A 22,081-nucleotide genomic window follows, 5' to 3' on the forward strand; every position below is an offset into this window, starting at 1 on the left:
TCACAATGGCAGAAGCAAGCCTGCCTGTATGCCGAAGGGTCCCAAAGCGTGTCTGCATTTGCCTGCTAGAGATTACTCCATCTGGCCGAAGAAGGCTTTATTCCCCATGCCGTGACAGAGCCCAGCTGGGAACAGGAGAACTGAGCTGCCTGAAAAGGGGAGGGGGAGAATTATTATCGCCAGACGCAGGACGGGTCAGAGAGAGATTTTCAGTTCCCTTTTTGCAAAGCCATGAAACAGGCTTTGGGATGTGCGTAGTCTGGGGTCTCCCATGAGGAGATAAGAACGAGATAAGAACAAGCTGAGATAGCACACGAGAAAAAGACCCACCCACCCCGCCCCCGTGAAAGGTTCAGCCTCTTCTCTGCTGCTTGCAAGGTTTCAGCTCTGTTGTGGTACTTGAAGGATGCTTGTGGTTTGGGATGCAGGGAGCATGCTCAGTGAGCCGCTAGCTAATCACCGGCAACAGCAGGTACCTTATATGGCCAAGCTGAAGCATCACATGTCCAGGGCAGTCCAAATTGGTGACACATGACCCTGTGGATCAGCTGTGTTGATTAGGGACAGAGAGAGAGAGAGAGAGAGAGAGAGAGAGAGAGAGAGAGAGAGAGAGAGAGAGAGAGAGAGAGAGAGAGAGAGACCATAAAAGCAATACCCTGCACTCAGGCAAGCAAATACACCAAATGGAAAATAAGGGGGAATGCTGAAAAATTGAAATCCGAAATCAGGAACTGGCACGAACTAGGCATCGCTTCCAGAAGGTAAGGAAAGACAGCTTTATTGGGGTTTTCCGCAGCCAGTTTTTGTCTCTTCCAATCTCCCCTTGGACAAAGTAATGGCACGTAAACAAGTGATGTTTTTAAAATAACCGAATATCTAGCTGAGTTTGTGATGCTGCAGATTTAGAGGTCAGTGCATCTAATTTCCTCGCAGGGGAAAGAAGGACTCATGTGTGTGTTTTTGTACGCTGCCTGTGTTCCCCCACCCCTCTAATGTCGCAGGGATTTCTTTTTTGGTGGGTAAAATCACAGGCCTTGAAACAGACGTGCCCCGGATCACAGCGCACAGAATTTCATAATATACAATCACAGTCTTGGGGGAGGGGAGGGAGACTATCCCGTAATCCAAATAATTACGCAGCTGAAATTTGCTTCCAGTGGATCAGATGTCGAGACCTTGCAAAAGTCTGGCGAGATGGAAAGAAGCGGTCTGGTACTGACAAAGCGAGCTTTGACTCATGAAAGCGTGGACTCTGGAAAATTCGGTTGGCTTTTAAGGTGCGGGGGGTGTGCGTAAAGTGCTGGCAAGTAGCAGCCGATTTACGGCTACCCGTGTCCTATGAGGAAAGGTTGAAGGAGCTGGGTATGTTTAGCCTGAAGAGGAGCATACTGAGAGGGGATATGATAACTGTCTTCAAGTACTTGAAGGGCTGTCATATAGAGGAGGGTGCCGAGTTGTTTTCTGTTGCCCCAGAAGGTCGGACCAGAACCAACAGGTTGGAATTAAATCAAAAAGAGTTTCCGTCTAGACATCAGGAAGAATTTTCTAACAGGTCGAGCGGTTCCTCGGTGGAACTGACTTCCTCAGGAGGTGGTAAGTGCTCTTTCCCTGGAGGTTTTAAGCAGTGGCTTAGATGGCCATCTGTCAGCAATGCTGATTCTATGACCTTAGGCAGATGATGAGAGGGAAGGCATCTTGGCCATCTTCTGGGCATGGAGTAGGGACACTGTGGGTTTGTGGGGCGGGGGAGATAGTTGTGAATTTCCTGAATTGTGTAGGGGGTTGGACTAGATGAGCCTGGTGGTCCCTTCCAACTCTATGATTCTATGACCCCAGCAAGGGGCTGTCAAGGCAAGTGAGAAGCAGAGGTGGTTTGCCATTGCCTTCCTCTACAGAGTTTCCCTTGGTGGTCTCCCTTCCAAGTACCGACCCTGCTTAGCTTCTGAGATCTGACAAGATGGGGATATACCATGCTGCCTTCCCTTTTAAGTGTGACTGTACCCAAATTTTGTTCTAGTACTCCTTGGTGTAGAACAAGAAAGTGGAAAGCAGAGGAGTACCCGGACATAACTGAACGATTAAACAAATTAACAGAGTATGCAAATAAGCTAAATTGATGTCTTTAGTACATAATAGATCAATTTCCAAGTTTTATGAAAAATGGAATGTATTCTTGAACTACACAGTCAATAACTAATGATTTAAGCAATAAAGTGGGGGGAGGTAGTTGTTAATTTCCTGCATTTTGCAGGGGGTTGGACTAGATGACCCTGGTGGTCCCTTCCAACTCTGTTATTCTATGATTCTATGATTAGATATGAAAATATAAGTTGAATATAGAAGAGTGCTCAACAACCAAAAGGGAGACTGCAGCCAAGAAATCAGGAGATTGAGACTGGGAAGGGCAACCATGAAGGAGCTAGAAAAGATTCTGAAGTGTAAGGATGTGTCACTGGCCACTGAGATCAAGTTAATTCATTCCGTCGTATTCCCTATTACTGTGTATGGGTGTGAAAGCAGGACATTGAAGAAAGCTGATGGGAAGAAAGTAGATTCCTTTGAAATGTGGTGTTGGAGGAGAGTGTTATGGATATTGTGGACTGCCAAAAATAAATAAATCAGTGGGTTCTAGATCAAATCAAGCCTGAACTGACCCTAGAAGCTAAAATGACTAAACTGAGGCTGTCGTACTTTGGTCACATTATGAGAAGACAAGAGTCACTAGAAAAGACAGTCATGCTAGGAAAAGCTGAGGGCAGCAGGAAAAGAGGAAGACCCAACAAGAGATGGATTGACTCAATAAAGGAAGCCACGGCCCTCAATTTGCAAGATCTGAGCAAGGCTGTCAAATATAGGACATTTTGGAGGACATTGATTCATAGGATCACCATGAGTCGGAAGCGACTTGACGGCACTTAACATTTAACACACATAGAAGAGTGCTAGTTAAAGAAGGTAATAATTGAATTGCAGTTATAAAGTAAGTTCCAACATAATGCAATAATTTGTTTGTTTATGTTTGTATGTCTAGTTTGGGGGGAAATTTAAAATAATTTTAAAAATTTCTTTTGTTCTACTACTCCAGACTAACATGGCTAGCCACCCGAAATTACCTTCAGAACAGTCTGGTTTAGTGTGAAGATAACTATGTCTACTACCTCTGCCTTCTGGTTGTGTCTTCCTTGCCAGAGACCCATAGGTTTTGTGGTATCACTAAGTTGTATTCCTATTTGATTCATCATCTTTTAAAAAAAAAAATCCTCCTATGTCAGTGGTTTCTAAAAGATGTTTCAAAATCTGGATTGGGAGGTGTCACATTCCCCAGCGCAAAAGATAAACTTTGCATGCGGGACGTTCCACAGTCAAGCCCCAGTTTAAAGGTTCTCCGTGAGCCATACTGGGAAAGATGCTGCTCTGCCTGATACCCTGGACAGCCACGGCCCGTCAGAGTATATGTGTACAGCAGCTGGACAAACTAATAGTATGACTCAGTAGATGGCAGCTTGGTACATTTATGAACAGAACTTCAGAGCTCTGCTCTTCTGCTCTGAGCTGGAAGGGCTGTGGCTAAAATTCATCCTCGGTCTCACAAGGCAGATTCACATTACTCTGGTCTGTCTGTTGCTGGGCCCTTGGTTGGAAAGCCAGCATTTGAAGCATACAAGAATCGAACTTGCAAAAGGAAAAAAATATGCATTACGTACACACAGAGATTTGCTCCACAGCTGACTCCGAAAGCTCTCTCTGGTTGTTTACGCGAGGATACTTTCACTTACGTTCACCCCTGGTCTGTCTCAGCTGTTCCTTGTAGTTATGCATGACTTTCCCCTCCATTAGAGATGACCTCGCTGCCAGCCCTCGCAATGTCCAGGTCTTCCCATTCCTCTGTTAACCTGACTCTTCCATCTTCCCTGACCAAAGCCCAGGTGAAATCCCTGAGCATAAGGCAAAGTGCAGAGCATGCATGCTTGGTTTTGCTCACAGCCAGTTACAAAGCAGCATGTCCAGAGGCGGGGACTGAAATACTTCCTGCTTCCTAGGAGCTGAGCAGAAGAAAAGCTTTTTAAAACCAAGACTTGGATTTCTCCCCTTCCCCTTCCTTTCAGATTGCTCCAGGTTTTTGTTGTTGTTCTTCTTCTTAAAATGTTTTTTTATGCAGCAATTGGCTTGGGGGGGATTTTCTCTCACAGTGAGCACTGCGAAGTAAGCCAATTACAAGGCAGCATTTAAAGGGGCAGGGGCTTGATTTGAGCTTGGAGACTGCTGGTGCATAGATTCCCAACAGGAAAATGTGGGTCCAGTGAGCAACGAACCTCAGATGAAATTCCCGTGCATCAATGACTACACTCTTACTCTTTTATTCCTCTCTCCCCCACCATGTCCATTTCTACAGGCCTCTCCCTGAAGTGGCAGGAATGGAGTCTTTGGGCAGCCCAAATGAGACCACATTGTGTAAGTATGGTGCTGGAAGAGTGTCTTGCCTGATCATGTCAAGCTACACGGCCAGAGAATAAAAAGCCCTTGTCTTCTTAGAATCATAGAGTTGGAAGGGATCACCAGGGTCATCTAGTCCAACCCCCTGCACAATGCAGGAAATTCACAACTACCTCCCCCCGCACCCCCCTCCAATGACCCCTACACCATGCCCAGAAGATGGCCGAGATGCCCTCCCTCTCATGATCTGCCTAAGGTCGTAGAATCAGCATTGCTGACATATGGCCATCTAGCCTCTGCTTAAAAGCCTCCAGGGAAGGAGAGCCCACCACCTCCCGAGGAAGCCTGTTCCACTGAGGAACCGCTCTAACTGTTAGAAAGTTCTTCCTAATGCCTGTACAGAAACTCTTTTGATTTAATTTCAACCCGTTGGTTCTGGTCTGACCTTCTTACAGCGTGCCCTCCTTTTAGTTTTCGTTAGAGAATTCTATTGACTGTCCTACGGTGAAGTCTTTTTGGAATGTTTTTGTATCACTGTTTGCAATTTGGTACCCCCTTCTTTTAAAAAGCTTTTATGGACTGCTTAGTTGAGCAATTTTCAATCTCCTGCTCGTTTTACTCAACCACTTATTGATTTGAAGTCATTTTATGATAGTGTTTTAAATGTTTTTTTTAATCCTGATGTTATTAATAGCATAGTTTCAAGAAGGCAGCTGCTCCCTAAACAAATGTTTGTATTAAAAATAAATAACTTTTTAAAAGTGTTGTCCAACCAGGGGCATCTTTTTAATTAAAAGTTTTTGTAGTTTGTCAGTCTGGCCAATCAACTGAAGTATGTAGCCCCCTTTTGTTTAAGGTACAATATTCCACCGGATCACTGAAATTCCCATCAGGTTACCGCGAGGATCATAGCAATGACCATTCCTCTATGAGTATCATCTCAACTCTGAACTACTTTTTTTTCTAAACCCTCAGCACCTCCGAACACGTTAAATTTTAGTAACGGGGCGCATCATAAGCGGAAAACCCTCGTCGCCCCGGAAATCAACATTTCTCTGGATCAGAGCGAAGGCTCGCTCTTGTCTGACGATTTCCTGGACACACCAGATGACCTGGACATCAACGTGGATGACATCGAAACTCCAGACGAGACCGACTCCCTCGAGTTCCTGGGCAATGGGAACGAACTGGAGTGGGAAGGTAAGAGGAAAAAAGGACAACAGGACCTTCTCTGCACTCTGCTTATTTGCTGGGAGAGATGCTGGTTTTAGACTTGGCTGTTGAGAGCTGACTTGGCTGTTGCTTCCCAACCCGTTGGCTCTCTAGGGCCTTTTATGCAGGGGCGTTTCCCCGTGGTGACCCCTGCCGGCTGCTTCAGGGCTTCCTTTTGATTATGCATGCCTTTCCCACCCATCAGAGGTCGCCTCGCTGTCCCTGCGCGTTTTGCCTGTGTTTTTCAGATTCTGGCTAAAACAGCATCCTAGAAAATTCATTTATGCAGTATCCCCTTTATTTCTGTATCATTAAGAGAATTTCTCAAATTAATTCTAGAGAGCAGTTATGTTGGTCTGCAGTAGAACTCTCGAAAGCTTATACCCGAAAAATCTTGTTGGTCTCGAAGGCCTTTTGTGCAGGGACGTTTCCCCATGGTCACCCCCCGCCGACTGCTTCGGGGCTTCCTTTTGATTATGCATGCCTTTTCCGCCCGTCAGAGGTCGCCTCGCTCTCCCCCTGTGTTTTGCCCATGTTTTCTGGATGCTGTTTTAGCCATCTGGAAAACTTGGGCAAAATGCACTGGGAGAGTGAGGCAGTTTATTAAGGCTTCCCCGGAACACGGCCTCTGCACTTTGCAGAGTCTTGTTCACAAATGACTCAGGGTGTTGTTCTTTACGTCACGTTTCTCGACATCGCACAGATGACACTCCCGTGGCCACAGCCAAAAACATGCCCGGAGACAGTGCCGACCTGTTTGGGGACGGAGCCACGGAAGACGGCAGTGCCACCAACGGCCGCTTGTGGAGGACAGTCATCATTGGCGAACAGGAGCACCGCATCGACCTGCAGATGATCAAGCCATACATGAGAGTCGTGACGCACGGAGGTGAGATGGTGGTGCCGAGCATGCCAAAATGACAGGTTTTTCAAGAGGCCCCGTTCTATATATTATGCAGAGCTGGGACAATCCCACTAACCAGAGCTGTACTAACCAGAGCTGACACTGCTTAAGCTTTGGAAATTTGACAAGACCAGGCTAACCTGGGCCATCCAGGTCAGGGGTACAGATGCCATTTAATGGTGAAGTTGTTTAGATGCCTCACCGATTGCATCAATGATCTCTCTCTCTCTTTCTCTCTCTCTCTTTCTCTCTCTCTGTCTCTATTCACTCCAGTATCAGAGGAGCATGCCTGTTATATTAAACAAAGGTAAAGGTCCCCTGTGCAAGCACCAGGTCATTCCTGACCCATGGGGTGACGTCACATCATGACGTTTACAAGGCAGACTTTTTGTTTACGGCGTGGTTTGCCAGTGCCTTCCCCAGTCATCTTCCCTTTACCCCCAGCAAGCTGGGTACTCATTTCACCAATCTCGGAAGGATGGAAGGCTGAGTCAACCTTGAGCCGGCTACCTGAAACAAACTTCCGTCGGGATCGAATTCAGGTCGTGAGCACAGCTTGGACTGCAGTACTGCAGCTTACCACTCTGCGCCATGGGGCCAATTATATTAGGTGCTGTGAAACTCAGGCAGGACAATGCTGCTGCAGTTGTCTTGCTTGTGGGCTTCCTAGAGGCACCTGGTTGGCCACTGTGTGAACAGACTTCTGGGCTTGATGGCCCTTGGTCTGATCCAGCATGGCCTTTCTTATGTTCTTATGTGGTGGTGGCTGCCAACTTGGAAGGCTTTGAGAGGGGAGTGGACATGTTCATGGAAGATAGGGCAATCCATGGCTACTAGTCAAAATGGATACTAGTCATGATGCATACCTACTCTCTCCAGGATCAGAGGAGCATGCCTGTTATATTAGGTACTGTGGAACACAGGCAAGACAATACTGCTGCAGTCGTCTTCTTTGTGGGCTTCCTAGAGACACTGGTTGGTCACTGTGTGAACAGACTGCTGGACTTGTTGGGCCTTGGTCTGATCCAGCAGGGCTTTTCCTATGTTCTTACAAGGCAGTAGGTGATGGGAAAGACCTAAATCTGAGAGTCTGGAGAGCTGTGACCAGTCGCGTAAGCAACATTGACCTTGATGGACCAATGCTCTGACTCATTATCGGGCAGCTTCATGCATGACCATGTGTGTGACTAGCTACAGCGGACATGTTCATGGAGGAGAGGGCTATCCATGGCTACTAGTCAAAGTGGATACTAGTCATGATGCATACTTATTCTCTCCAGGATCAGAGGAGCATGCCTATTGTATTAGGTGCTGTGGAACACAGGCAGTATGGTGCTGCTGCAGTTGTCTTGTTTGTGGGCTTCCCAGAGGCACCTGGTTGGCCACCATGTGAACAGACTACTGGACTTGATGGGCCTTGGTCTGATCAAGCCTGGCCTTTCTTATGTCCTTTTGTCCTCTCTTTCTCTCTCTCAGGCTATTATGGAGAAGGCCTCAACGCCATCATTGTCTTCGCCGCGTGCCACCTGCCCGACAGCAACCTGCCCGATTACCATTACATCATGGAGAATCTCTTCCTGTGAGTGACAGCCCACTCTGCCAGTTTCCGCAAAGGGAGGAAATCTTGCTTTCGGCTCCATAATGTGGCTTTTCCCTGCGCACCAGAGTCCTAGGTTGCTCCCGCATGGCAACAGTTCTCTGAGTAGTTCTCATTGCTGTTGCAAGCGTGCATGCATTTGCAGCAGCAACGAGATCCACACAGCCGTGTGGTAATTGATAGCAATTATCGATTTTTTTAAAGCCCTCTGGCAATGCAGGAGAGAAAGCAAGGAAAATGGTTATATGGATGGGACCTTCCTAACCCAACGGCGTCCAAATGGACTTCAAAGGGTAGTATCATTAATCCTGACCCATTTGAAACCTATGTGTGCTGTAGATTAAACCGTTTTTTTTTGTGGAGGCTGACAGCCAAGCTAAACGTTACGGTGTCTGGGGGTCCAGCCTGTGGACGCTGATGCCGTTTTAGAGTTGAACTCTGCCATTTAAAAATGTTGCGAGGGCACGGCATTTTAGTAGTCGTGGTGGGACAGGGCAGAAGGGAAAGGCGTTGACTTAAAGGTCCTGCTGAATTAAACTGATTTAGCTGTCTGGCTGCATCAGTCAGTTTCAGTTTCAGTACCTTTATTGGCATACTAAGTACAATCAATAAGAATAAAACTAGCTACTGTACATCATTTTACCTTGTCTCTTAATTACATCATCAAAAAATTTGGCTACAGATTCGATGGTCTCAGGACTTTGGGAAGATAACAACAAGTTCATCTTACTTTCATCAGCTTGGTTAGCATAGTTTGATAAAATAGGGTTTAAAAGTGCAGCACGAGTTTCGCAGTAAAAAGGACAGTACAAAAGAATATGGTCAGTACTTTCTATCTCTCCCATAACACAATTACACACTCTGGCGGAGTATGGAATTTTCTTATATCTCCCAAACAGAATGGCAGAAGGGAGAACATTAAAACGGGCTAGCATATAAGCTCTCCGAAGGTGGGGAGTAGTAAGACCGGAGAAATACTCCGGGAGAGAATTTGATAGCCCCCATCGTAGTGGTGAGCATCTGCCAGAAGCTAAACTTCTAAGTTCTTGCCTCTCAACATCGATGATCCTTTGCTTAATCAAGGTGTATGTCACTCTCTCAGAGAGAAGCGCCATATCCTCAACACATAGCCCCAATGATGTGATTTTTTTCTCAATATGAGAGGACCATACAGATGTGTCTAATTCAGAGAGCATATTCGTGATGAGATGATTGTTACTACTTCTAAAATGTAATCGCAGCCAAAATTTAATTATTAAAATCCATGCTTTTGTCTCTAGTCTTCTTTGGTTTGTCTCCAAACAAATAGCAGCATAAGAGACGCAAGCTGGGAGCCCTAATATTTTCCTTAAAAAGTTAGATTGTACCTTCTGTACTGATTTATTAAACCTGAGATCCAAATTGGACTTCCATACAGCAATTTGACACTTGTTTTGCAATTAAACACCTTAATAGCTGACGGCACAAATTGATTTCCTTTGGAGTAAAAGAACCTTATAATCGCCAGGACATTGTTGTTCGTCGCTTTTACCACTTCCCTGATATGAGGGCCCCAACTACTATTAGAGTGGAAGTAGACTCCCAAATATTCTTTAAACTGCTCCTCCCCCCTTAAAACACCATTTAGCCGGTTTCCACTTCTTCCCAAAAACAATAATTTTGGATTTATCAAAATTTAGAGTTAATTTGTTTATTTCACAATACTCCAGAAAGCGTGAAATTTGCCTTTTTGACACTATTTCCGTGAGGGAAAGCACCGCATCATCTGCGTATAAAAGAATCGTTACGTGGACCATTCCTAATTTAGGGTTATGTCCATCGCTGCCTTTCAGAAATGGGGCTAGATCGTTTAAAAAGAGATTAAAAAGTATAGGCGCCAAGATACACCCTTGTTTGACTCCAACATTAATTGGGATCTTAGAGGTTAAGTCACCCTCCTTGGAACACTACATCAGTCCATCATCCTCTTTCCGCCCAGGGTCAGCCAGCTTCCTTTAGGAAACCAAGAGCCAGGTGTCAAGGCAATATAGCCCTTTCCCTGTCCCCTGCCCACAGCAACTGGTTTTCAGAGGTAGACTGCTTGTGAACAAGGTGGTGCTATTTAGCCATCACGTCACATAGTCATTCATAGACAGTTCAGTTGCAAATTTGAATGACCTCCATTCGAAAGCCAACTAAGGCCTTTTATGCATGGCTGTTTCCCTTGCCGTCACCCTTTTGACGACTTTGGTCTTTGTGTTGATTATGCCTGCCGTTTCTGACCGTCAGAGGTCGCCTTGCTCTCCTCGCCCTGCGATTCCCCATGTTTTGCCCGCGTTTTCAAATTTGAGATAAAACAGGTCCCTGAAAACGTGGACAAAGTGTGGTGAAACGCAGGGGCAGACCGAGGCGACCTCTGATGGATGCAAATGGCATGCATAATCAAAACAATCATCTGAAGTCTTCGGAGGGGTGACGGTGAGTGAAACAACCATGCATAAAAGGTCTTACAGTGCATTTCTGAGCCGCGCCAGTGGCCCACACCAAAGTCTTCAGGAGGCCGGCAAAGGCCCACGCCAGCAGCTGAAGACCGGTGTCCGGCCCTGCACTCCAGCGCTGGCCACAAAGGTCTTTAGCTGCTGGCGCGGCAGCGTTGGGCCCAGATGCCAGCAAAAGCCATGGCGCCATCCTGGGAGGCATTCCTGGGGCTTAATGGCGTCCCGGGAGGTGTTCCCGGGGCATTACAGTGCCGGCCAGGGGGCGGGGCCGCCAGTAGGCAGCCTCCTGAGCCATTTCGGTTCAGGAACGCCCCCTCCCCACCCTCGAGATACACCACTTTTTGGAGGCATATCTCCCATGCAACCCTATGAGGGTTGCATGGGTTTTTTTGCGCCGGGTGGAGGTTTCGGGCTCCTAAGCCTGGCGCAGGCATTCCAGTCAGGAATGTGCTGTTAGACTGTTAGAGAATGACAACGTGTGGATGCTGTAAGATGCTGCAACGATCCAGGAAGATGCTGACGGTCTTTTTAATAAAACATACAGTAACTTTAGTCAGGAGAAAGGAATAGGGATGCCAGCCTCCATTTGGGACCTAGGGATCCCCCTGAATTACAGCTCATCTCCACACTACAGGGATGAGTTCCCCTGGATAAAAAGGATGCTTTGGAAGGTGGACTCTATGGCATTGTGCCCCACTGAGGTCCCTGTCATCCCCAGGCTCCATCCCCAAATCTCCAGGAGTTTCCCAACCTGGATCTGGCAACTATACCCACCACTGCCACCGGCAACCCCAGAAACGAATGAAGGAACACAATGTATCCAGAGACCTTTGCAGCAGCTCCTCTAGTCAGTTTATGAAGAGTTATGAGTAAAACCTGGACTGGAACTAATCCAGATTCCAGTATCCTGGAACTAATATAAAACATGAAATGGACTAATGAACATTAAAGGTAAAGGTCCCCTGTGCAAGCACCGGGTCGTTCCTTTTTTTAATATATATATAAATTTTTATTAATTTTTATAACAAAACATAAAAAAAAAAACACAAATACAATAAAATTAACATTAAAATACATAAAGAAAAAACATAACACAGAAGAGTATCTATATATCTTAAGTATTACATTCATATTTGCTTGATTATATAATTGAAAAAGATACCCTTTCCCCCTCCACCCACCTAAAAAAGTGACCCTTCACCCGACTGTAAAATCCATTTTTGCCAAATTATCCCAATATGAGGCGGCCTCATCAAGTATCCAAGTTTAATTAAATTCTATGTATCATCATAGCTGCTTAGCTGCTGCCTACACTTGGGAATATCCTACGGGAACTGGTGAACTGATTTCATGATGATACACTTATCCGGAAGTGCCATTTTGGACTGTACAAATTTGGACTGTACAAATTGATTGAATTTTGGACTGTACAAATCAATTGGATTATAATTTGATGGATTGAAATTTTCCTGATACTGGACATTTTTGTTGAAACGGATTCTTTTGTCTAGGTTGTTGGAACCTAAGGACTATATCTCACAGAAGTGATTGGATTTTGATTATACTTTGGTGGAGCAACCTGTATCTTATTTTTTGTAATATTTATTGACTTGGTAAAGTATATTAATGTAATATAAGTAGAGCTGGTGCTATTATTTCTTGAAAGTACCTGGAGGTTGGCAACCCTACCCCAACTGCTCAAGTCTGGAAGTCAAACCAGAGCAAAGCCTCCATGTGGAAGTAACACCCCCTTTAGTTAGAAGGAGGAGAAGAAGAAGAGTTGGTTTTTATATGCCGACTTTCTCTACCACTTAAGGGAGACTCAAACCGGCTTACAATCACCTTCCCTTCCCCTCCCCACAACAGACATCCTGTGAGCTAGATGGGGCTGAGAGAGCTGTGACTAGCCCAAGGTCACCCAGCTGGTTTCGTGTGTAGGAGTGGGGAAACAAGTCCAGTTCACCAGATTAGCATCCGCCACTCATGTGGAGGAGTGGAGAATCAAACTGGGTTCTCCAGATCAGACTCCACTGCTCCAAACCACTGCTCTTAACCACTATATCACACTGGCAAGTTAGCAAAACCAAGCGTGCTAAGATCGTAAAGAAAAACTTCCAAACACTGTTTCAACATGGGATGTGGTGCTCATTCCTTGGACAGACTTTATTCTTTAGGAAATAATACTGTTAAGGACCTGCATATTCCAGACTTCCCAAAAAAGTACATTTTATACTGTAGGGTGTTTTCCTTTTTGCACCAGCGGTCAAGTTCAGCGTCTTGACAGCCGCTTTCTGATCTTCACCCAACAGGTACGTGATCAGTAGCTTGGAGCTCCTGGTGGCCGAAGACTATATGATCGTGTACTTGAACGGTGCTACGCCGCGCCGAAGAATGCCTGGGATTGGTTGGCTGAAAAAATGCTACCAGATGATTGACAGAAGGTGAGAGAGTTCAATTAATTCTATAACTCCTGAGCCCCGTCTGTTGGTCTCCACTGAAGGTCAATCCAGACAAGATTGAGGTGCTATTGGTCAATGGAGAAGCTGCCCGGGGACTGCTTGGGAAATACCTGGAGATTTTGGGGGTGGAGCCTGAGGAGGGCAGGGTTAGGGAGGGACTTCAATGGTGTAGAATGCCATAGTCTACCTTCCAAAGCAGCCATTTTCTCCAGGGGAACTGACCTTGCCAACCTGCTCATTCTCACACTGCCTTGCCCTCATTTTTGTGTGCAGACTACGGAAGAACCTGAAAGCTCTGATAATCGTTCATCCTTCTTGGTTCATCCGGACCGTGCTGGCTATTTCAAGGCCGTTTATCAGGTAAAGAACAAAACTGCAAGGAAAGGCTGTCATGGTTGCTGGTTTGAAGGACTGTAGTTTAGGGGAAGAAAAAGGAAGGCCTGCCAGAGAATTATACAATTATAGACAGAGGGGAGCGGAGAGTATATTTTTCTCCCTCTCCCCTAAAACTAAACATTCAAGGTCACTCAAATGAAACTGGTCCATAGTAGATTCATGGCAGATAAAATGAAGGCCCATCTTCATAAAAACTTACAGAATTGCTGATGCAGAATGTGGTGTTGAAAACAAGCTTTGGTGTTTTATGCATGGCTGTTTCATTTGCCGTCATCCCTCCGATGACTTCGGGGCTTTGTTTTGATTATGCACGCCATTTCCGACCATCACAGGTCGCCTTGCTCTCTCCCTGCGTTTTGCCCACGTTTTCAAATTCAAGATAAAACAGGTCCCTGAAAATGTGGGCAAAATGCGGGGAAACGCAGGGGGAGAGCGATCTCTGACGGTCAGAAACGGCATGCATAAGTCGTCAAAGGGGTGATGGCAAGGGAAACAGCCATGCCTAAAAGGCCTCAGTTGGCTTTCCAATGGAGGTTATTAAAATTTGCAGCTGAATTGTCTATGAATGGCTATGTGACATAATGGCTAAATAGCACCACCTTGTTCACAAGCAGTCTACCTCTGAAAACCAGTTGCTGTGGGCAGGGGACAGGGAAAGGGGTATTGCCTTGACACCTGACTCTTGGTTTCCTAAAGGAAGCTGGCTGACCACCGGTGGAAAGAGGATGATGGACTGATGCAGCCAGACTGCTAAATCAGTTTAATTCAGCAGGACCTTTAAGTCAACGCCCTTCCCTTCTCCCCTGTCCCACCACGACTGCTAAAATGCCGTGCCCTCGCAACATTTTTAAATGGCAGAGTTCAACTCTAAAACAGCATCAGCGTCCACAGGCCGGACCCCCGGACACCGTAACGTTTAGCTTGCTGTCAGCCTCCACACACCAAAAAAAAACGGTTTAATCTACTGCACACATAGGTTTCAAATGGGTCAGGATTAATGATACTACCCTTTGAAATTCAGGCAAGCGACCCTAGAGGGTGTTCAAAACCAAAAATCTACATTAATCTGTGTGTCATCATCAAATTTTACATGTTAGCAAAAAAAAAAAAAGTGAAAATTCTGACAAAATAAAACCAGTCAAATTAAAACTAGCAACATCATTTAAAGAATTAAATGTTTTCCATTGAATATTAAAATGCAAATGCAAATTCATCATTAAAATAAAGGTAAAGGTAGTCCCCTGTGCAAGCACCGGGTCATTCCTGACCCATGGGGTGACGTCACATCCCGACTTTTACTAGGCAGACTGTGTTTACAGGGTGGTTTGCCCGTGCCTTCCCCAGTCGTCTACAATTTACCCCCAGCAAGCTGGGTATTCATTTTATCGACCTGGGAAGGATGGAAAGCTAAGTCATCCTTGAGCCGGCTACCTGAAACCAACTCCTGTTGGGATCGAACTCAGGTCATAAGCAGAGCTTTTGACTGCAGTTCTGCAGCTTAGGAGCCTCATGGCGCAGAGTGGTAAGCTGCACTCAAAGGCTGCATTGCAGTCAAAAACGATATGCAGTCTGAATAATTCAGGTCATGCATAGCTTAGGCAGGTTTGTGAGCACAGTTCTGGTACCCCACACAGCGATCAACATGCTGAAAAGACTCAATCACAGGACATCAGGATGTTACTATTCCAGGGAGTTGGAAGTTCATACAATATATTGGAAACCGGTATCACATCTAATCATGTTCCGTTTGCAGTATTGTGCAGTGAAAATGGGAGAGCGGAGCCGATGATACAGTACAGTAGTATTCAAAGGCTGTTGCCCAAATTATCTTCCCTTTCCTGTAGGAAAAAATATCTAACCATTTGCATCTTTCCTCATGCTATTGTTGCCTTGGCTGTACAAAGGCAGGACTTGATGCCAAATGACATCCATAGCAGGTGTTATGTATTTATTTAATTTATATCCCACCTTTCTCCTCAGTGGGGGCCCAAGGCGGCTTACATCATTCTCCTCTCCATCTAAATCATGTATTAGATTAGATCAAACCAGGCCATGAGTTTAGGAAATAGACCTATAGCAACAAATATTATTCTTGAATATATCAAATGCCACCACTGTAGCAGTTCAGTTTTAGATGTTATCAAATAAACTTGAATGCACCTGTGTGGTGTGCTTTAATTCTAGATGAGTAGCTCTGTGCTAGTCTAGCAGCAAAATAAAACGTGTCCAGTGGCACCTTATAGACTACCAGCATTTATTCCATCATAAGCTTTTGTTAGTCAGAACTGACTTCATCAGACGGATGTATATTTCCGTGCATCTAATGGGAAGTGAGTTCTGATTCATGAAAACGTAGGACAGAATAAATGTGGTTAGTCAGTAAGCTGCCACTGGATTGTTGTTTTATACTGTACCTTGTACCATATGGGTATGGTGTTCCTTGTTTTACCCTGTGTAACAGCTATGATTGGACTACAGTATCCACATGGTTTATTCAGGGAGGGGGGAGGAGTATAGCACAGTCTCACACTGCATTGTGTACCTGCTGATTTCAGATTATGAAGTTGTACAGCTCCTTCACACCCTGCCCTGGAAAGCCCAGGATAGCCCGATCTCGTCAGATCTTGGAAACTAAGCAGGGTCGGCCCTGGATAGAATTGGGATGGGAGACCTCCAAGGAATACTAGGGCTGTGACATGGTGGAGACAGGCAATGGCAAACCACCTCTGAATGACCTTTGCCTTGAAAACCCTACAGGGTCGCCATAAGTCAGACGTGACTTGATGGTACTTTCCACCATCACCATAGCTCCTTGACACTGGGTTTTCACCATAACGCTATCATAAATTTGCCCGAGCACTATTTGAATGGCTAAGACTTCCAGCGAGGAGATACACAGATAAAGAAATAGGTGTTGCTGAAGATGGGAAATGAGTTGAATCTCCCTCACATTTGCTTACAAGAAAGTTACAGAAATAGACAAGGAGTATTTTACTTATATCAGACTTTATTCCTTGTTTTCCATTGTCGCTGAGGTATTATTCCATCCCCAACATTTTTCATGCCAGCCTCTTGCTGATTCTCTTGAGGGTTACACCAGCGACTGTAGAAATCTGCAACAAAGTAAACCGATTATTGTGAACCAGGAAGCCTGCAACCGCATAGCCTTTCGTCCTGGGATGTGCTGCTAATTTTCTTCCCTTCTCTGCCATTGCTACTGTGAAAGACAGAAAGGCCATTTTGTTCTTAGCATTAGCTTAGCTTCAGTATTCTCCATTTTGTGTGCCTAGAATTTTGCTTAGTAGTTCACAAAGGCCCAGCAGAGCTTGTGGCTAACAAGATACACCTGCAGCCTGTTACCAAGCAGATATAGCCTGTTCAAGTACAGGACAGCATACCAGCCTAATTGGGGAACTCGACTCATCTGTGGGAAGTTGGGAGGTGGGGAAATGATTTCACTCCTTACTCCTAAGACCTGTATTCTGGCCTAAAGCTGTTTGAACCATCTGGAGACATCTTGGTAACAATGCTGATTGGAAGGCATGGGTCATCTGACTTAGGTTCTCTTTGCCATAAGTTCAGCCATGCTCATAGTGAGTCAACTTTAGAAACGACGGTGATTTTGTACCGGATTTTGTACCAGACCGTACCAGATGGCGTACCAAACACTGATCTATGTTCAGTTACTAATAATACTATTAGGGGCACAGTTCGGCTCAAACCTAAGATTTAGGTAGGGTTGCCAACCTTCAACTGGTGGCTGGAAATCTCCTGGGATTACAACTGATCTCCAGGTAGGGTTGCCAGGTGCCCGCTGGTGGCGGGCAAACCCCCAGCAAATTACCCCTCTGCCCTCTGACCACCTGAGGGTCGGTGGGCAAACATGCACGCGCGCGTAAATACCGCGCGCACGTCACTTCCGGTTTACAACCGGAAGTGGCGCCTTGTGAGGGCCTTATATCACTCAAACTCTTAGTTTGAGTGGTAATGGGCCGCTTTACCACTCAAACTAAGAGGTATAAGGCCCCTTGCGAGGCGGCACTTCCAGTTCTAAACCAAAAGTGATGTGCGTGCATTGGCGAGCACATGCGCGCGCGCACGCACATTCACGATATCAGCAGAATAGCCTCCCGCCAGAGGAGAGGGGGGACCTGGCAACCCTATCTCCAGGAGATAAGTCAACCTTGAGCCGGCTACCTGAAACCAACTCCTGTTGGGATCGAACTCAGGTCATAAGCAGAGCTTTTGACTGCAGTTCTGCAGCTTAGAAGCCTCATGGCGCAGAGTGGTAAGCTGCAGTACTGCAGTCCAAGCTCTGCTCACGACCTGAGTTCGATGCAGATGGAAGTCGGTTTCAGATAGCCGGCTCAAGGTTGACTCAGCCTTCCATCCTTCCAAGGTCGGTAAAATGAGGACCCAGCTTGCTGGGGGTAAAGGGAAGATGACTGGGGAAGGCACTGGCAAACCACCCCGTCAACAAAGTCTGCCTAGAAAACATCGGGATGCGACGTCACCCCATGGGTCAGGAATGACCCAGTGCTTGCACAGGGGACCTTTACTTTACCTTTTTACTGCAGCTTACCACTCTGCACCACAGGGCCAGGTATCGTTAAAATATGTACCTAATAATAGGAAAGAAAGATCATACAATCCAGAGACAAATAAAAGATGACAGGTGACCCAGAGTGGAGCAATCGTGGGCCAAAGATATTATGATCAGCATGCCCCATCATCTTTTTATCCGTCATGATGGCAGCAGCAGAACTTGCCATTTGGAAAGTAATGAATTTGTCTCTGTCTTTCAATAATGTAACTAATTTCTCCTGATCTGACCTTCCTGGGAAGCAGGATTATTACGCTCATCCTCAAAAATTATTACACTCAACCGATTACGCTCATCCTCAAAAATCAACATTAATCCGTGTATACTGCATGTATTTAACTGCGGATTCTCTCTGTCTCCTTAGTGTGAAGTTTATCAGTAAGATCCAGTACGTCCACACGCTGGAGGAACTAGAACACATTATCCCCATGGAACATGTCCAGATTCCAGTTTGCATTCTACAGTAAGCACAGCAAATTGGGGGGAGGGACTGCGGCTAAGTGGTAGAGCATCTGCTTGGCATGCAGAAGGTCCCAGGTTCAATCCCCGGCATCTCCAGTTAAAGAGACCAGGCAGGTAGGTGATGTGAAAGACCTCTGCCTGCGACCCTGGAGAGCCACTGCCGGTCAGAGTAGACGATACTGACTTTGATGGACCAAGGGTCTGATTCATAGGGTTGCCAGGTCCCTCTTCACAATTGGCGGGAGGTTTTGGGGGCGGAGCCTGAGGAGGGGAGATTTGGGGAGGGGAGGGACTTCAATGCCATAGAGTCCAATTGCCAAAGCGGCCATTGTCTCCAGGTGAACTGATCTCTATCGGCTGGAGGTCAGTTGTAATAGCAGGAGACCTTCTGCTATTACCTGGAGGTTGGCAACCCTACTGATTCAGTAGAAGGTAGCTTCATGTGGTCATGTGTTCAAGTTGCTTAACATTTTGTGGTCGCCCAGCTTTCACGGCTGTGGCCAGCGGCCCGTCTCCGCAAGCCCCAACCGGTCTGTGGTGGCTTCTGGCGGCCTGGCCGGAAGTAAACCTCTCCTGGTTACCCCCACGAGAGCTTTGCGCTCAATGAACAACAACCTGCGGGTGGTCCCCAGCCCCGCGGAGTGTGCGACTGTCCCCAAGGAGGGGCAGGGCTTTTTCGGCCCTGGTCCCGGCCTGGTGGAACAGTCTCCCAAGGAACATCAGGGCCCTGTGGGACCTCAATGAGTTCCGCAGGGCCTGAAAAACGGAACTGTTCTGGCAGGCCGAAAACTAAGGACAGCCACACGTTCTTCACAATTACTACCATTGCTGGCCTCCCCATCCTCCCCCACAATCTTGGTTTTGGTGGGGTCCACTGTTAGCCAAATTGCCCTTTAACTTGGAGAATTATCAAGCAAGATGGCAAATTACAATATTTATTTTTATAGTGGTATCGCAACCTTTGTATACCAGAGCTGGTAACTGTGACCTTTAAATAAAGACAGAAGCAATGGATTCCAGATTAAAAGAGTTTATGTAGTTTTCAATCAAATCAGTGTTGCATACACACATACAGAGAAATCTAAGAAATTCAAAGAGAGGAGTACAAGCACAGATGCCAACGTGGCAGGGATCGTTGGTGGGGTGATATCTACCTTCTTGAAGCGGTGTTGTCCAAGTTCACGTAGACTAAGACAGAGTGGAAAATTGAGCAAGATGGGGCAAGGGGTTCCCGTGGACTTGACCAGCAAGGCGGGAGGGAGCGTGGTCGGGCTGCGCAAAATCCAAACCAACAGAGTAACGGCAAAGGTGCCAGGAAAGACCTAAGGTGTCATAATGGGCTGGGGGCACCCCAGATATACTGTTTTTCTGGGGGCAGGGAGAGGGGGTTTACCCCTCCTAGGTTCCCAGGTGACAAAAGGTGACAAAAGAATTAATCTATGGCTACCAGGGTGGGGTAGTGAGAATTTGGAAATCTATTCTAATTCCAATGGCTTTTGCAACCCGGGAGGAACCGGGAGATCTCTGCTGAAGTGATTAACGTTCTGGAACAATAGGCGCGATCTCTGCAAACGTCCGGGGATCGCTGCTGCATAGCTGGAGGAACGAGTCATCGCTGTTATCAGGATCGTTGCTGACTGCCCATTAAGCTGCTGATATTGCAATGGGAAAGGGGGGTGCTGGCACTGACTACGTGACTGTCTGCTTTTCACAAAATGGCTGCTGCTGGAACAGAGTTTGCACAGGAACATGGAGTCTCTCAGGTTCACTGGAGGTGGCCCTTGCTTCTGTTTCCTAGTGGCTGGCTGCACAGAGCTCGCAGGAGCGGCCTTGTCAGTTTTAATGGAGCGCGCAGCGGCCGTCCCGTACCGTTTGGGGCGGGCGCGTGGCTGGAACAGTAGTCGTGTGCCTGCATAGCTGGTTGCCAGGTCTAGTCCGGGAGATTTAGGCTGCCCGTATGCTATCACCACTGCCTGGTCAGGTTTCTCCAGTGCCTGTGATTAGTGAACTGAATGCCAATGTGGTGTAGTGCAGAGGCGGATCTACTGTGAAACTAATGAAGCTTAAGCTTCAGGGCCCCTAATCCTGGAGGGGCCCCCGAAGCAACTTTTTTTTAATGAGTGAATTTCTCTACAAAATTGATGGGAGTTTTTTAGTGATAGAATCATAAGCCAATGGGTTGAAGTACTTAATATTGACTTTAGAATATGGTCTAATACCCATTTCACATGGCCTCAAAATGTCCCTGTAATTGGTCAAATTTCAAAATTTTCTTGGGGGTTTGCAGTGATCGAACACCCTAGCTGTAAGGGCTCACTGAGCTCATCAGAATCTATTCATAGCATACATTTTGGCAGCTGGATCCTCAAATCCTTTGTTGGTGCGCGGCTTAATATTTCTATAGCTCAGCCCTTATGCTAGAGCCAATCAGAACCATAAAAAGACATCTGAATTCTTAATTCAGGCTGCATTCATCTTGCGTGTGCATTTTAATACCAAAAGATCAGATTTTCACCTCTTTATCCTAATGTGCCCCCTCTGATGACCCCCTCCCTATTATTATTATTTGTTAAATTTGTAGCCCACCCTGATTCCCAGTCAAAGCCGGGCTCAGGGTGGGTGTCATGATTCTAGGCCTCAAGTTACCAGGCCTACATCTCCCAGGTACCCTCTGGGCCTTGTGATTGGTGGAAGAGGATTTGGAGGGAAGGCTAGGGCCAATCAGGAGTAAGGGAGTGGTGCCTAGGGAGAAGGAATAAAATGCCTTGCCTGAAAAGGGAGGGGGTTTACTCCTAGGGAGCAGGGCTGGGGAGAAGCTGCTGTAGACGGCCAAGCAGCCAAATCCTCATATCAGAAGCCCCGAGGGAGAGGTGAGGGAGGCCAGTAACGATGACAACCTGTGGTCGCCCTCAATTGTAGGCCAGGTGGAAAAGCTCTGTTTTACAGGCCCTGCAGAACTTCTGAAGGTCCCATGGGGCCCTGATGTTACTTGGAAGAACATTCCATCAGGCTGGGGCCAGAGCCGAAAAAGCCCTGGCCCTTGTTGCGGACAACCGCACACTTTTAGAGAATGAACCAATACTTTTTTCCACGCATTGATGTTGGGTGGTGTGACTTTCATTCCTCCAAATTTTCTTTTTCTTCTTTTTTGGTAAGTTTTGATTATATCTTTGCTAGTGTTTAGTGTTAAAGATGTATAGGTCAAGGTGTGCTTGGTCCATAGTTAGCATGGATGATATTTTTATGTGGATATTTCTACAGGTTTTGTTAACTAGCAACTAGTCCTTCAGTTCCCATATTTACCAAGATATTTCTGTTTTCTAGCATAATTTTTTAAATATTTTGCTTATTCAATTGAGTTTTTTGGAAGAGGCAGACCTGGATTATTTCTCATTAATTTCTAGTGGTAGAATGTTTTGTAGACAGTTCAACATAAGTATTCATATGGGTCATGTTGAGGGTAATGCCTTTACAATGGTTGACCCGAGTCTTTCTTCCTCATGACATCTTCAGTCCTCCCCAGTGCCATCTACTGAG

At 46.2% G+C, this 22,081-nt stretch overlaps 1 protein-coding gene across 1 annotated transcript in view; it reads left to right on the top strand.

The window, feature by feature from the left end:
• The window catches only part of ATCAY (ATCAY kinesin light chain interacting caytaxin), a 33,148-nt gene that overhangs the window by 10,307 nt on the left and 760 nt on the right, over positions 1 to 22,081 (top strand). Inside the window, exons 2-8 of the mRNA XM_056844589.1 lie at positions 4,394 to 4,452; positions 5,410 to 5,634; positions 6,350 to 6,535; positions 8,027 to 8,129; positions 12,934 to 13,065; positions 13,357 to 13,443; positions 18,447 to 18,545. Of these exons, the coding sequence (XP_056700567.1) occupies positions 4,394 to 4,452; positions 5,410 to 5,634; positions 6,350 to 6,535; positions 8,027 to 8,129; positions 12,934 to 13,065; positions 13,357 to 13,443; positions 18,447 to 18,545 (891 nt within the window). The remainder of the gene's footprint in view (positions 1 to 4,393; positions 4,453 to 5,409; positions 5,635 to 6,349; positions 6,536 to 8,026; positions 8,130 to 12,933; positions 13,066 to 13,356; positions 13,444 to 18,446; positions 18,546 to 22,081) is intronic.

The sequence above is a fragment of the Euleptes europaea genome, chromosome 2, assembly GCF_029931775.1.
Source record: "Euleptes europaea isolate rEulEur1 chromosome 2, rEulEur1.hap1, whole genome shotgun sequence".
NCBI lineage: Eukaryota > Metazoa > Chordata > Lepidosauria > Squamata > Sphaerodactylidae > Euleptes > Euleptes europaea.